General features: G+C 56.6%; 1 protein-coding gene across 1 annotated transcript; it reads right to left on the minus strand.

The window, feature by feature from the left end:
- Positions 1–7,525: 7,525 nt before the first annotated feature.
- Positions 7,526–13,149, minus strand: LOC309414106 (Golgi phosphoprotein 3-like; the record flags this gene model as incomplete). The annotated part of the gene is made up of 4 exons (XM_082011372.1): positions 7,526–7,953; positions 8,463–8,577; positions 8,787–8,918; positions 12,967–13,149. The coding sequence occupies 4 exons, from the start codon at positions 13,147–13,149 to the stop codon at positions 7,526–7,528; spliced, it is 858 nt and encodes a 285-aa protein (XP_081867498.1).
- Positions 13,150–13,717: the final 568 nt, after the last annotated feature.

Genomic DNA, 13,717 nt, shown 5'->3' on the forward strand with positions numbered 1-13,717 from the left:
TTATCGATGTACATACTGTGCATCCCTAAACTCCCCTGTTCACAGAGCGTGGCCGCGATGTCTCCACTTGTCCTGGTTTCAGCCAGAGTAGAGTTAATTTTCTTCATAGAAGCTAGCGTGAGGCTATGTTTTGGATTTGGGATGAGAAAATGTTGATAAGGTGCTGATGCTTTGAGTTGTTGCTAAGTAGTCAAGGACAGTCCAGCTTCTCATGCTGGCCTGCAGCGAGCAGGCTGGGGGTGCACGGGAAGCTGGGAGGGTACACAGCTGGGACAGCTGACCCAGGCTGGCCAAAGAGATATTCCATACCATATAACGTCATGCTCAGTATATAAAGCTGGGACAAAGAAGAAGGAAGGGGTGGAGGGACGTTCGGAGTTATGGCGTCTGTCTTCCCAAGAAACCATTACGCGTGACGGAGCCCTGCTTCCCTGGAGATGGCTGAACACCTGCCTGCCCATGGGGAGTGGTGAACGGATTCCTTGTTTTGCTTTGCTTGCGTGCGCAGCTTTTGCTTTACTTATTAAACTGTCTTTATCTCAAACCATGAGTTTCCTCACTTTTACTCTTCCAATTCTCTCCCCCGTGCCACCGTGGGGGAGTGAGCGAGCGGCTGCGTGGTGCTTAGTTGCTGGCTGGGGCTAAACCACGACAGTCCTTTTTGGCGCCCAACGTGGGGCACGAAGTGTTTGAGATAATGACAAGTTTGATTGGAATGTGCTAGATGATAATATTTATAGTTGTTATTGCTGTTTAGCCATTAATTGCCAGGCCCCTGTGCTTGCCATGGGTTTGCCTTCCCTGCATGTATTAGCGTCCAGTGCTCGTTAGTGGCTGCTTTTTGCTTTCGATGCTGCTGTACTGCTGATCGTCTGACTCTGCTGTGCCTGGGAAGATTCTGATAACAGCAATGGCCTTGGGCCTGGGCTGGCAGATGGCCGGGGTATTGCTGGTTTTTTTTTTTTCCTGTGCTGCTGTACTGAATAGGCTGGAACTCCACTGTGAACTTGAGTCGAAGGGACTGTGACCTGTGGGTGAGTCCATGTGGGAGCAGGACACCCCGAAGCGTCTGTGACCGTGCGTAAGCCCATGCCAGGAGCAGGTATATCTCGAAGCATCTGTGGCCATGGTTATGTCTGTGCCGCAGCAGGTATACCTCTGATGGGATTGTGGCACACGGATAAGTCCACGCTGAAGGTACATCTCGAAGCGTCTGTGGCTGTGGATAAGTCTATGTTGCAGCAGGTGCACCTTGAAGCATTATTGGTTGTGCATGAGGTCATGCTTGGAGCACCTCAAAGTGTGTGGCCATGGAGAAGCCCTCAACAGTGCAGGTATATTGCTGGAGGAACTGGAACTATGGGTAAGGCCACGTTGGAGCAGATTTATCTCTGGAGGTAGTGTGGCCCGTGGAGACGGCCGTTTTGGAGCAGGTGCACCTCGAAGTGACTGCAACTGTGGATAAGTCTATGCCACAGCAGATATACCCCTGGAGAGACTGTGGCTCACGGAAGGGACTGCAGTCTGTGGATAAGTCCAAGCTGGAGCAGGGGCAAGGGGAGGAGTTCATTGCAATGTTAAACCCTATGGTCCAGTACAAAGGGCCCAGGGGTGGAGATTGTAATGGAAGTACCTTTAAACTGTTGTAACCCACGATTTGAGTTGCATGTTATAGGAACTACTATAGCAGGAACCACCTGAACAAATGGAGGACAAGCCTTACAAGAAGCAGTGCCAGTGCAGCAGTGACCTGACCTGAGCCGGCTTTGGTGCCCAGTAACTCCATGCAACACCCCACCTCGCCTGTTCTGAGTGACCACCATAAGGAATGGAGCCCAAAGTCATGGACTAAATGAACTCAGCAGATATTTCATGGACATTTTGGAGGGAAGTCTATGGACTAAGGGGATGATAATCTGTGTATTATATTAAAGGATGGGAAAGGGGGGTGGTGGTTAATGAGGTTATATTGGATAGTGTGGTACCTGAGCATAACATAAATGGTATGGAATAAGGGGTGGATAATGTCCTGGTTTCAGCCAGAGTAGAGTTAATTTTCTTCATAGAAGCTAGCGTGAGGCTATGTTTTGGATTTGGGATGAGAAAATGTTGATAAGGTGCTGATGTTTTGAGTTGTAGCTAAGTAGTCAAGGACAGTCCAGCTTCTCATGCTGGCCTGCAGCGAGCAGGCTGGGGGTGCACGGGAAGCTGGGAGGGGACACAGCTGGGACAGCTGACCCAGGCTGGCCAAAGAGATATTCCATACCATATAACGTCATGCTCAGTATATAAAGCTGGGACAAAGAGGAAGGAAGGGGTGGAGGGACGTTCGGAGTTATGGCGTCTGTCTTCCCAAGAAACCATTACGCGTGACGGAGCCCTGCTTCCCTGGAGATGGCTGAACACCTGCCTGCCCATGGGGAGTGGTGAACGGATTCCTTGTTTTGCTTTGCTTGCGTGCGCAGCTTTTGCTTTACTTATTAAACTGTCTTTATCTCAAACCATGAGTTTCCTCACTTTTACTCTTCCAATTCTCTCCCCCGTGCCACCGTGGGGGAGTGAGCGAGCGGCTGCGTGGTGCTTAGTTGCTGGCTGGGGCTAAACCACGACACCACTCCGCTCCACCCTCCATGTAATCCCTCCCAGAGTCAGCACACCAGGTGCCCCCGATGTTGCCAACATCCAAGGCCGTCCAGGGAGTCTCCACGGCACAGACCCGTTGCACAGGAGTGCTACGTTCCACCTGGTTTCAAGGCTGTTCTTAGAGGGCAAATTTCCAAATTGCCCCTCAGCGATTACTCCACACCCAGGAAGTCCAAAAGACATCTGCTCCTGGTGACTTACAGCGACCTTTTCTTTGGAAGTGAAGCTCAAGAGAGAGAGGGAGAGACCAGGCACCTGCGCAGTCCCTCCAGCACCGCCTCTTCTCCACACCACCAGCACACGGGCAGGCCTGAAGCGTCTTGGGGGACCTGGAGCAGAGTTGGGGGCGGCGGGGAGAGGAGTTCACAGGCCCTTCGGCGCAACGTGGCCGCACCTCCCCCTGCCCTGACCGGCCCCGGCTTAGAAGCGGCAGCGGGCATGCGCCAGGCGGTAAGCGCGGAGAGCGACTCGCGCCAAGCCGGCAGCGGGCACTGCGCTTGCGTCAGCCTCCCGGCTGCAGTACCGGTGTGCGAACAGCTGACGGCGCCAGTGTGACGGACAGTGGTGCGCATGCGTCAGCCGCGCAGCTTACAAGTAGCGGTAGGCCGCCTGCTAGGGGCAACAGTGCGCATGCGTGAGGCCCCCCCTTCCCCCCGCCTGCAGTGTCCGGAGCGCGCGTGCTCGACGGCAGCCACCGTATTCGGTGACGTCATCGGCGGTAGCCCCGCAGTGTGGGCCCTCTCCGGCCTGTCTCGCCCCGCCTTTGCCGCGGTGCTGCGCGGTCCGTGGGCGGTTTCCCGCCGTCAGCCGCAGAGAGGACCGTCCGCTAGGAGAGCAGGGGCAGGTACTGCGTCCCGTCCCGGTCCTGTTCGCCCGTCCGGTGTCGGTTCTGTGGTTTAGCACCTGTTTCACAACCACAGTTTCAGGATGTTCTGAGAAGACAGCCAGCCCGTGTGAAGCCTGGGACCCCTGGGGCCAATTGTGGCAGGAGGTCCCAGGTCCTGGTTGCCACCTGGCCCTTCTGCGGGAGCTCTGAGACACGCTGCCCAACCTAGCTGTTGAAGAAGCATCAGTTGAGCAATGACACCTGAATGTGGGTTACAAGTGCAGGGCTTGGGATCTGCTCCCCAACCACCAGCCTCTCTCTTCAGGGAGATGCAATTCCCCCATTCAGGGGAGGGATGCAGGCCTGAGGACAGAAGCTTTGGTTTTGGGTGGGAAGGAGTTGGGGTCCCAGCAGGGCTTGAAGAGCCTCACTTACGGCAAGGCCTGAGTTCTGGCTGGCTACCAGCCCAGCTCCAATGGGAACATGTCACTGCTGGCCATTGTCTGCCAGCGGCCACCTGGGGCCAAGCCACTCCAAGAGCACAAGTCACAGTTTCACAGGATGTTGGCAAGGGGTATTTTTCATTGCTGTTCGTCTTTCCAGCACACTTGGCAGCAGCAGCTCTGCTCGTGCCAGCCCGGTTGCGCCAATGGATGCCATGTGCATCTTCTCCCCAGTGCTGAGGTCCTGAACTGCTCCCAGCCCACCAGAGATGTCACGCTTCACGCAATAAGCATGGCAGAACGCTGCTACCACAAGCATCCGCCCTGTCTGTGCAGCAGGAAAGCCCTTGGAATTGGATGGGACCAGCAAGCTGGCAGGATGCAGCTGACAATCACGCAGGATGGAAGGCAGGTGGCATGGGAGTCTTCGGCTGCCCAAGGACAAGGCGCTGAAGCTCAGCCTGGTGGTATTAAGGGGACATGCTCCTGTGCACTCCGCTGCCGGGACTTCCCTTCTCAGGTGGCCAAGAGTGGAGCTGGAGCCTGCGAGCCTGCAGGTCGGAAAGCATTGCTGGCACTGCAAGAGGTTTCCAACATGATCTTCCACTGGTGCTGACCTCGGGGAGCAGCTCTTTGCAGCGTGGCTGCGGCCCTGGGGGCTAGCTCCCCACAGGGGCTGCAAGAATTTGTGTGCAAAGGCTGCCATGAAACAGCTCCTCAGCTGCATCTCAAAAAGACAAAGCAAACCTGAGTTAATGGCAGCTCACAACAGTCACAACTGGGACAACTGGAGCTGGGAGCAGCAGCGTGATGCGGAGGCTCAGCACATCTCACCTGGAGCCCCAGCCGCACAGTGTCCCCCTCACACCCCTGTCCATGGAGGTCCCCAGGGGAAAAGAAGCAAGGAGTGAAGGCGGGGGAAGGTACCGAGAGCCTCGTCACAATCTTCAGCTTCTGCATGCTGCAGGGCTTCGCCCACACACGGCCTGAAAGAGCCCGGCTCTTCTTACCCATCTCCGTGACAACGCCAGGAATAACAGCCACAGCCAGTGCACACCACTCGGCCCTGCCACAGAGCCAGGCGCCGCACGAGCCCCAACATCAGACAGGTTGAGGGGGTTCTGGATGCAGGAGCTGAAGCTTTGCTCCCTGCAACCCTTGCATCATCTCAGCCTGCTGTCCTCAGTTCTTCATCTCCAAGTCTGCTTCCTTTCTGCCCAGCTGCAAATGCCACTGGCTCCCACCACCCTGCCTCTCTTGCACTGTCTGGGGCGCGCCACTGCACCCCATTGCTCACCCACCTCCTGGGCACCACTTCTGTGGCATCTGGCAGAGCCAACTCTGTGCCAGCAGCCTTATCACCTGCCAGCAGATCCTGGGCCCACCCACGGCAGTGCCTCTCATTGCATCCCTCCACCACAGGAGAGTGCCCACCACCTTCTGCTCAGCGTCCTCTACGTATGGGGTTTAATAAGGCCAAGTGCAGGGTCCTGCACTTTGGCCACAACAGCCCCATGCAACGCTACAGGCTTGGGGAGGAGTGGCTGGAGAGCTGCCCGGCGGAAAGGGACCTGGGGGTGCTGGTTGACAGCCGGCTGAACATGAGCCGGCAGTGTGCCCAGGTGGCCAAGAAGGCCAACAGCGTCCTGGCCTGTATCAGACATAGTGTGGCCAGCAGGAGTAGGGAAGTGATCGTGCCCCTGTACTCGGCACTGGTGAGGCCGCACCTTGAATCCTGTGTTCAGTTTTGGGCCCCTCACTACAAGAAGGACGTTGAGGTGCTGCCATGGCGGGGGGAGGGGGGGGGGGGGGAAGTACCTCCGCGCTCCCTCCGTGCCCCGCGCTCCCTCCGCTCCGTCCAGCCCCCGCGCTCTGCTCCAAAATGGCCGCCACCGCCCCCTAACGCCTCATCTGCCTGACGGACAGGGGTCTTGCCCAATGGGCATAGGGAGGCGGCCACGGTGGCATCATGCTTGACCAACCAGTGCCCGCGGGGGACGGGGAGAGTGGCGGGGCGGGGCCGCCCCAACTGAAGCGGCCACTTGCCAATGGGAAGTGAGTGAGCGCCACGTGGGCGGGGCACAGGGGCCAGGGGTTGCCGGGCCTGAGCGCGGCGCTTTCCCTGTGAAGGAGCGGGAGGCCGGGGCCAGCGGCACCCTCACGCGCCCCCGGCCTTCCTCCTCCCGCCGGTCCCCCACCTTCCAGGTTCCCCACCGCGGCCACCCCCAAGTGCTGCCGGGGCTGGAAGAGCTGCTGGGGCCTTCGGCACCCACAGCAGCGCGAAACCACCAGCGCAGGGCCCGGCGGGTGGCGGAATGGGGGTGAGGGCTTGACGCGGCTCCTGCCCTCTCCCAGCCCCGCAGGCAGCAGGGATCCCGGGCGGCAGGACGCTCTGCCAGCCGCAGGCCCCCGCCGGGCGCGTGTGTGCGACACCCCGGGACCACACTGCAGCACCGGCTCCCATCGAGGCACGGCAGGGGACAGGCGTGTGTGCGAGGAGGCGGCCACCCCTGCCCACGGATTTTGGGGACCCCCTGGCAGCATCCACATGCAAAGGGGATGGGATGACCCTCGGGAACCCGAAGCAGATGGAGGGCCAGGAGGGAACAGGCCCATAGGGAAGCAAATGGATCCCAGGGTGATGCCACCTGCAGCCCAAGGTGCCCCCCAGGCCTGGGCCACGCAGGATGCGGGACACAAAATGTCACTCGGCCCCGCTGCCTGCAGACACGGCACTTGGTGCAGGCAGGGAGCAGCAGCTGGGACCAGCAAGCAAGTTCATGACTCAAGTGCCACCGACACCTCTGCGGACCCAGAGTACTCCCTCCACCATGCCAGAGCCCTGCCAGTGCCCCTTCAAATGCAAACCCCGTTATTAGAAAGGGCAGCTGGACCCACCACAGCTACAGACAACAGATTTAAATACCCAGGACTCCCTCAGGCTGCACAGAAAGACATTTAAATGAACTACAGGAGACTGAAGTAGTGGAGACGGGGGGAGGGAGGGGGGGTGAAAAAAAAATAGTCACAGTTTAACTTTTCCCCTTACTAGAAAGAGTGGATGTGCGATGGGGGCACAGCCCGGGGCAGGGCTACATGGTCTTTGCAGAGCTGCTCCTCGATGGCGACACGTGCCAAGGGCTTTGGGCTGCCCTATGCCAGCCAGCACGTGGGGTGGTCCCAGCCCCTGGGCACCCCTGAACCTGCCTCCTGCCCACTCCCCTGCCTGTACCCTGCCCCAGGAGGACATCAGCGTGCTCTGCTGGGGATTCCGCGCTGCCCAGGCAGCTCAAAGGCAAGACCTGTGTGTGGAAGAAGGAGCCATGGAGACAGCTGGACAAGCTGGTGCACCAGGAGTGCAGGCTGCTCCACAGCCCCATTTCTGCTGGTGTTTGGCCCATCTGAGCAGCTCAGTTTCCACACGCAGAGGCAGGGCTGGGCTCTGCTACCTCCCAGCTCTGCATTGGCGCAAGAAGGAAACCAATGGGCAAGGAGCACCAGAAGGGGAACGAAGAGCCCACCTGCTGCTGCAGGAACTCCGTGCCCAAACAGCCCTAGCTTCGTGTCGAGGGGGTGAGGTTCCCCCACCTGGTTTGGGGGGTTCAGGGGCTTTTTAAGACTTATTAAAGGCTGCCAGGACAGCCCAGATCATCTCTGCACCCCTGGCTTTGGCAGCTTCCACCTCAGGGTCCATATCAAGGAGGTCCTTGGTCCTGTTCATTGCCACATCATACTTGTCATCTGCCAGGCTGGCAAAAACGTTCTCCAGCACGTCTGAGGAGTGGGCCAGCACCAGGAGAGCCAGCGTCCTGCGGTCCATGCGGTGGGGATCATTCACCCACTGCTCCAGCACGCTCTCCTGGAGCTTCTTCACCAAGCGTTGCTTCTCGGTGGCGTTGCTGACAGGGTGGGTGGTCATGTCGAAGAGCAGGAAGTTCTGCTTCTCTGTGGTGAGAATGCCCTTCTCCACCAGCGCCTTGGCGAGGCGCTCGCGCACATTCCTCAGCTGGTACTGCAGCTTGAAGGGGTTCCAGGTCTCCCCTGCAGAAGAGGAGACCCTGTTCGACACTGGGGCAGCATGGCTTTGCCACCCAACCCCAGTCCCAACTGCTTCCAGCCCAGGACCATCTGTGCTTGCATGGACACCAGTCCCCGCCGCAGGAACCCTCTCCCTCCCCTTTGCCTGACTCTGATCCACTTCTCCCATCAGTCTAAGCTGGCAAAGCTCCCAGTGGCCACAGGGCATAGCAGCCTGGGGCAGATCCCTTTGGAAAGCCCCTTCTACCCAGGACCTTGGACCCCAGACTCAGGGAAGACTCAGCACGAAAAAAGAGGCAATGAGGAGCAAGGTCCAAGTTTTCCACTGAGCTCCCAACAAAGAAGACCTGGAAAACCATTCTCTGCCCCCACATTCAGCCTTCCTCTGTTCTGCTGTCAGTATTCTGCCCACGTCCAATAAAGCAAGGGGATGGCAAAGCCATGGAGAGGGGACAGGCGGCAGGGACAGGCCCCAGGGGAGCTGGAAAGATGGTGGCTCTAACTGACCCTACCAGTGAGCAGCTCTATCCAGGTCTGCACCGTTTCTGCAGACTCTGTGGCCTTGATGTGTCGGAGGGTCTCATCCAGCAAGACATCACCAGTCGGCGCATCCGACTTCAAGAGCACCTGGAAGGACAAAGTGGAAACGTGTCACAAGGCTGGACACAGACCTGACACTCCCTCCCTGAAAGAATGCCACCAGCCCCGGCGTGCAGTGCTGCCTTGGCAAAGGTCTCTGCCAGCTTTGGCAAAGCTTGCTGCCAGTGGGCTCAGCTGGGGTGAACAGAGCCCTGAAGCCTGTCAGGCTGCCAGCCCGGCTCCTGCGGCACCTTCACCTTCCTCTCCAGCAGCCTCTTCTTCCTCATGGAGAGTGGCTCCAGGCGGATCCGGCCACGCAGAGCCAGCTCAATGAGGATGCCGCCCCGCAGGCCTGAAGAGATGCAGTCATTCCAGAAGGAGGTGTAGCCCTAGGAGAGAGGGGATGGATGGAAATGGGAGAAGAGACATGGGAGGGGGAGCTCTGCCAAGCCCCTCACCCCTCCTGGCCTGCTCAGGCGACTCTCCCAATTCCCATTAACAGCTCTGCCTCCCTGCTCTGCCTCCCAGGCCAAAGGGAGAAAAGGGCTTTTCCCACCAGTTGAAAAGTGTCCGGCAGCCCCAACTAACCCCCTCCCTGCCCAAAACCTACCTGTAAACATTGAGCAATTCAGGCTATGCCCTTCCTGCTGCACCCACAACCACACAGCACACCCCTGCACCGGCCAGGCAGCTGCGCCCAACCCCGATCGTAAAAAATCCAAGCGAGAGTGGGAAAAGCGGGGCCCCTGCCCCTGCAAGCCCCTGGCCACAGAAGGATATTGCTGCTGCTGTGGGGCTGCAACGAGCAACGTCAACTCTGCTCTGCCCTGCCTCAGCACCTGCTGCAGGCATGCCTACGGGCAACGGGAGGTGAAATCCGTCCTTTTCCTTGCAGAAAATCCCCACCAGCTCCAGGCATGCCCTGAGAGTAATTAGCTCTACGGAAAAATCACTCATCAGCCCCTGAAGAAGAGCTTCCCCACTACCCACAACGCTGCCCCACGGGGCACAGCGGTACCAAGCCCCAGCTCCCACCACAGGGCACAAAAGCTTCCCCAGCCCCTTGACCACCCCACCCTCATCGCAGCCCCCCCCAGCTCAAATCCGCCCGGAGACTTCTGCGAGGGAAGAGAAGATCTCCAGCCAGGAATGAAGGACAGGAAAATACACCCCACCACCCCCCCAGAGCGGGCACCTTGGGGCTGGGGTGCCGCGGGGGCAGTGCTAGGGCTGCTGCTGGCCAGATCCGCTTGGACTTGGCATGTTCCACACCTGGCCTCAAGCCCTGTTCTCCGAGTCCACCACGGAACAGGGTTCTCGTCCCGGGAAGCGCAAGCTCCAAAATCATTAAGGCATTTGACAAAGCAACAAGAAGGTGCAGCGGTCTGGAAAATACGACCCACAAGGAACCAGCAATTTAATCGGGGTTTTCAGTCCAGGGAAGAGAAGACGGAGGGAGAATAGCCTAAAGGGGGTCAGACACATAAAAGGTAGCAGCAAAAAGGAAGGGAATGGCCAGTTCCCACTTCCACCGTGCATGGGACAGAGTCCTGGGCTAAAATTGTAGCCAGAGAGATTGGAGCTGGTTCCAGGAAGAAATAACCATCCGGACAAGAAAGCCCAGGAACGGTTCGGCCCTGGAAGGAGGGGGCAGGGAAGGGAAGTCTTTGTCCCTTGAGGTTTAAATAACTGATTCAACTGATGCTTCTCAGGAGTAAGCTGACCCTGGTTTGAAGCAACAGGACAGTGTAGGCAACCTCTCTGTTTCCTTCTTCCACATGTCTTTTATCCCCTGGTTAGAACAAAGCCCAGTTGTTCCGGCCCGCTCACTGCTGCATCGTGGCACAGACGCAGGGCAGCAGCCCTTGGATTTCAGGGCAAGTGGACAGCAGGGAGAGGCTTGTCCAGGCAGGCAGCGGGTTTTTAAGATGGGCCCAAGGGAAAAGGGGAGCCAAGCAGCATGCAAAGTCACAACATGCTTGTTTGCAGGGGGACACCAATACACCAGAAATGCTACGGCCTGTTCGTAACTCCCTTTTCGTTGCTTTTTTTCCTCTGGAGGGAGTGGGGGAGGAGGAGAAAAAGGGCAGGTCTAAGAGCTACCAGGAGACTGCAGACAAAGCAACTTAACAAGCCCCCTTCCTAAGGAAAAAAAGCTGAGAACATGCAGTCCTCTTACATGGAAGTTTTTACAGTCTGTATGGGTAAACTCTTGTCCCCAGCATGTCTGTTTATACAGTGCATCCGGACACCGTATTGCCCAGCTCGCGTAGCACAGAGAACCATAAAATAAATTAAAATCTTTATTTGCTTTCTTCATTTCCTTGTGCGGAAAGACAAAGCAACCTTTCATCCTTGCCCTACTGATTTCCGTCCATGGGAGACGCACTGTTTTTTGCATGCACCCTTTAGGAACAAGTTCTCCAGAAAAGGGTGTGGAGGTGAACGAAAGTTTCAATTCACTGGGCTGAAAGGCACGTTACTCCTAGAAAATTTTAAGGGGTCTGAAATCAAACAAGTCAAAAGCTCCTGGGTTACTTTCAGCTTCTGGAATCAGATTAGTTAGAAATTACAGGCTAGTGTGCAGCCAGTTCATCCTAGACGGACATACTGGTTACTTAAAATAATGAAATTACACTGCGAGCTCATTGGATTTGGCTAAAATTGTCTTGGTTTTTTTCCAATCATCAAACCATGAGTGAACAACAGAGCTAGGAAAACCCAATGCCTGGGAGTCCAGCTCACGGCCAGGCTACTGCTGCCTCTGGTCTTCCTTTCGAGATGGAGGAATGTAGAAGGCCAGGGGGGGAAATTATGACATGTTTTTTTTCACAGCTGTTGTGCTCTCCTAACTTCCTGGTGGCTGAAGGACCGTTCCCAGGAATACGTTAACCAAGCCAAGAACACTAAACATAGCCCAGGAACAAAGCAGACCATGTCACGCTCCTAGGCTGCTCTCAAATACTTGCTCAAAAATTATTTGCATGACGTTCTCTTTATAGCCCTGCTCTCCTGTTACTTCCTATTCAGCTCAGCAAGTCCTAGATCTTATCTGGGTTCATTAAACAGGACAGCTACAAGCCTCGGTCACTCACACAACCCTCAGCCCTCCCCTGCCGGATCTTACAAGCGTGATCCACGTCGGAAGCCATGGCCTGAGCAGGTCTATGGGAGAGCAAGGCACCAGCTCAGACTAAGCCAGCAGCAGCAGGGCCCTATGTCAGGCACCTCGCAGGGGCTTAATTTCAACCCAGAGAAACAGATGAAGAGAAAGTGGCCCATCCACCACAGCTTTGACAACCACAGTCTCTCCTTTCCTCAGCGTGAGAGACGGGCTCATTGGAAGAGTGCTCCTGGAGCTGAAAAACCTGTGTTCAAGGCTCTCTGCCATTATATCACAAGAAGCACCCTGGGCAATTGGTTAGCTTCCCCCTGGTCTCGATTTCCCCATCTGCTTGACAGGAATAGCAATATCAGATTCTCCCAAAGGGATCAAGATGATGCATGCACTAAAGAAGACAAGGCAGGTAAGAGCCAAGCAGCTCAGAGAACTCAACACAAGATGTCTTCTCCTTTCCCCACGGCTCGTTCTAGGCAGAGTTGAGAAACGAGTTTCCACCGGCTGAGAAGCACGAAACAATTCAGTTTGATCAGGGTCCCGTTCTGCCAGAGAACAACCCCCTGAAAATAACTGCCTGTGAAGTCTGTCTGCTGCTGCCAAGGAAAGCCATCAAACCGGCACACGTGGGTGAGATGAGTGCCCAGCAAAGGGCTTCCCATCCAGCCCCACGCCCCGCAAGCCTGGAGCTGCACAACACCACTCTTGCCTGGCTAAGGAAACTACCGGCCTGAAAACAGAGATGCAGCTCCTACGTCCTTTACCATTGCTGTGTTCAGGCCTATCCTGCACCTACTTTCAACTCCCAGTCCAGCTGCCTTCCCTCGCCTTGCCCTCTTCTGCCCTTGCCGTTTATTCGCATCAATTTTTAACAAAGTGGAAACAGCGCTCCAAGCATCCCTGTGTTTCAGCTGATGGTTTCAGATAAGAAAGCGCACTTGGGCTAGGGAAGAGGACACTTACCATCTGACGCACAAAGGTGAGGCTCCTTTTACCCCATGTCTTTGACCCTGGCGAAAAACAAGCCCACCTTTGCTCTGCAAATGGCAGTCGCACAATACCATAAGGCATCCCTCGCCTCCAGCCGCTTCTCACAGTCCCTGTGGCAAAGCTGGTGGGACAGTACTTGCAAGCAATCTCCACAGATCAGTTTAAACTACAGACAAAGGGGGTCTGCACTAAGCAGGCTGGCTTTGTTGAAGCGGATTCAGAGGAAATCGTACAACCCCTTCTGCTGCTCACCGAGAACCTCACCTCCAAGTACACCAGCACAGCGCTACCACCACTGCACATGCAGCCATCAGAGACGCCTGCCTTACCTCCTTGTCCTTCAGCCCCAGAAGCAGCGCCTCCTCCATGAGCGTGAGGCGGATATCTTTGGGGTCCTCAGGATCATCCTCATTCAGGTCTCTGTCCACAGCTGCGTCTTCCTCACTGTCAGGCTTCTTGTCCGAGTTCCTTCCCACCTCAGCACGTCGTGCTCGGTGCGTTAGCGTTGTCATCTCCCCCCTCTGCCTGGGCACACAGAAAACCAAGGTCTACCCCATTTCTAAAAACCATGGAGTACGACAGTGCTAAGTCCCAAGACCCAAAACCCAGGCTCCAGGGAGGCACAGACAAGGACAAGGGACACTTGCCCCTTCTACCCAGGAATTTTCAGCTCCCCCGACAGCTGTACAAGAGTCACTCACAGGGAGCAGCCAGACCAGGTGCTTGAGGAGATGACTGCACATTGAAGGCGAGGGGGTAGATCTAAGCCACAGCCGAATCCTTTCACTAGGGGACCCCCCAGCCGTGCACTCGCAACAGAGATGAGGTCCCGCACCCAGACAGGACGTGGGACACCTGGCAGCGTCCCAGGGCCATGCAGAAAACCAGCACCCTCCTTGGCACGACTCTTTCTCACCTCCGCCCTGTGCAACCCGCTTGCAGCTGATTCCTTTTTACGGAGGTTAACGAGCTGCACATTCAGGTTCACACTGCCAGGCTGCCAACCCCAAACCTCCCACGAGCACCCGACACCCCACTCAGCAGTAACGAGATCCCACAACAAATTCCCTGCGACATGTA

This window comes from Phaethon aethereus (genome assembly GCF_964289735.1).
Source record: "Phaethon aethereus genome assembly, chromosome: 28".
NCBI lineage: Eukaryota > Metazoa > Chordata > Aves > Phaethontiformes > Phaethontidae > Phaethon > Phaethon aethereus.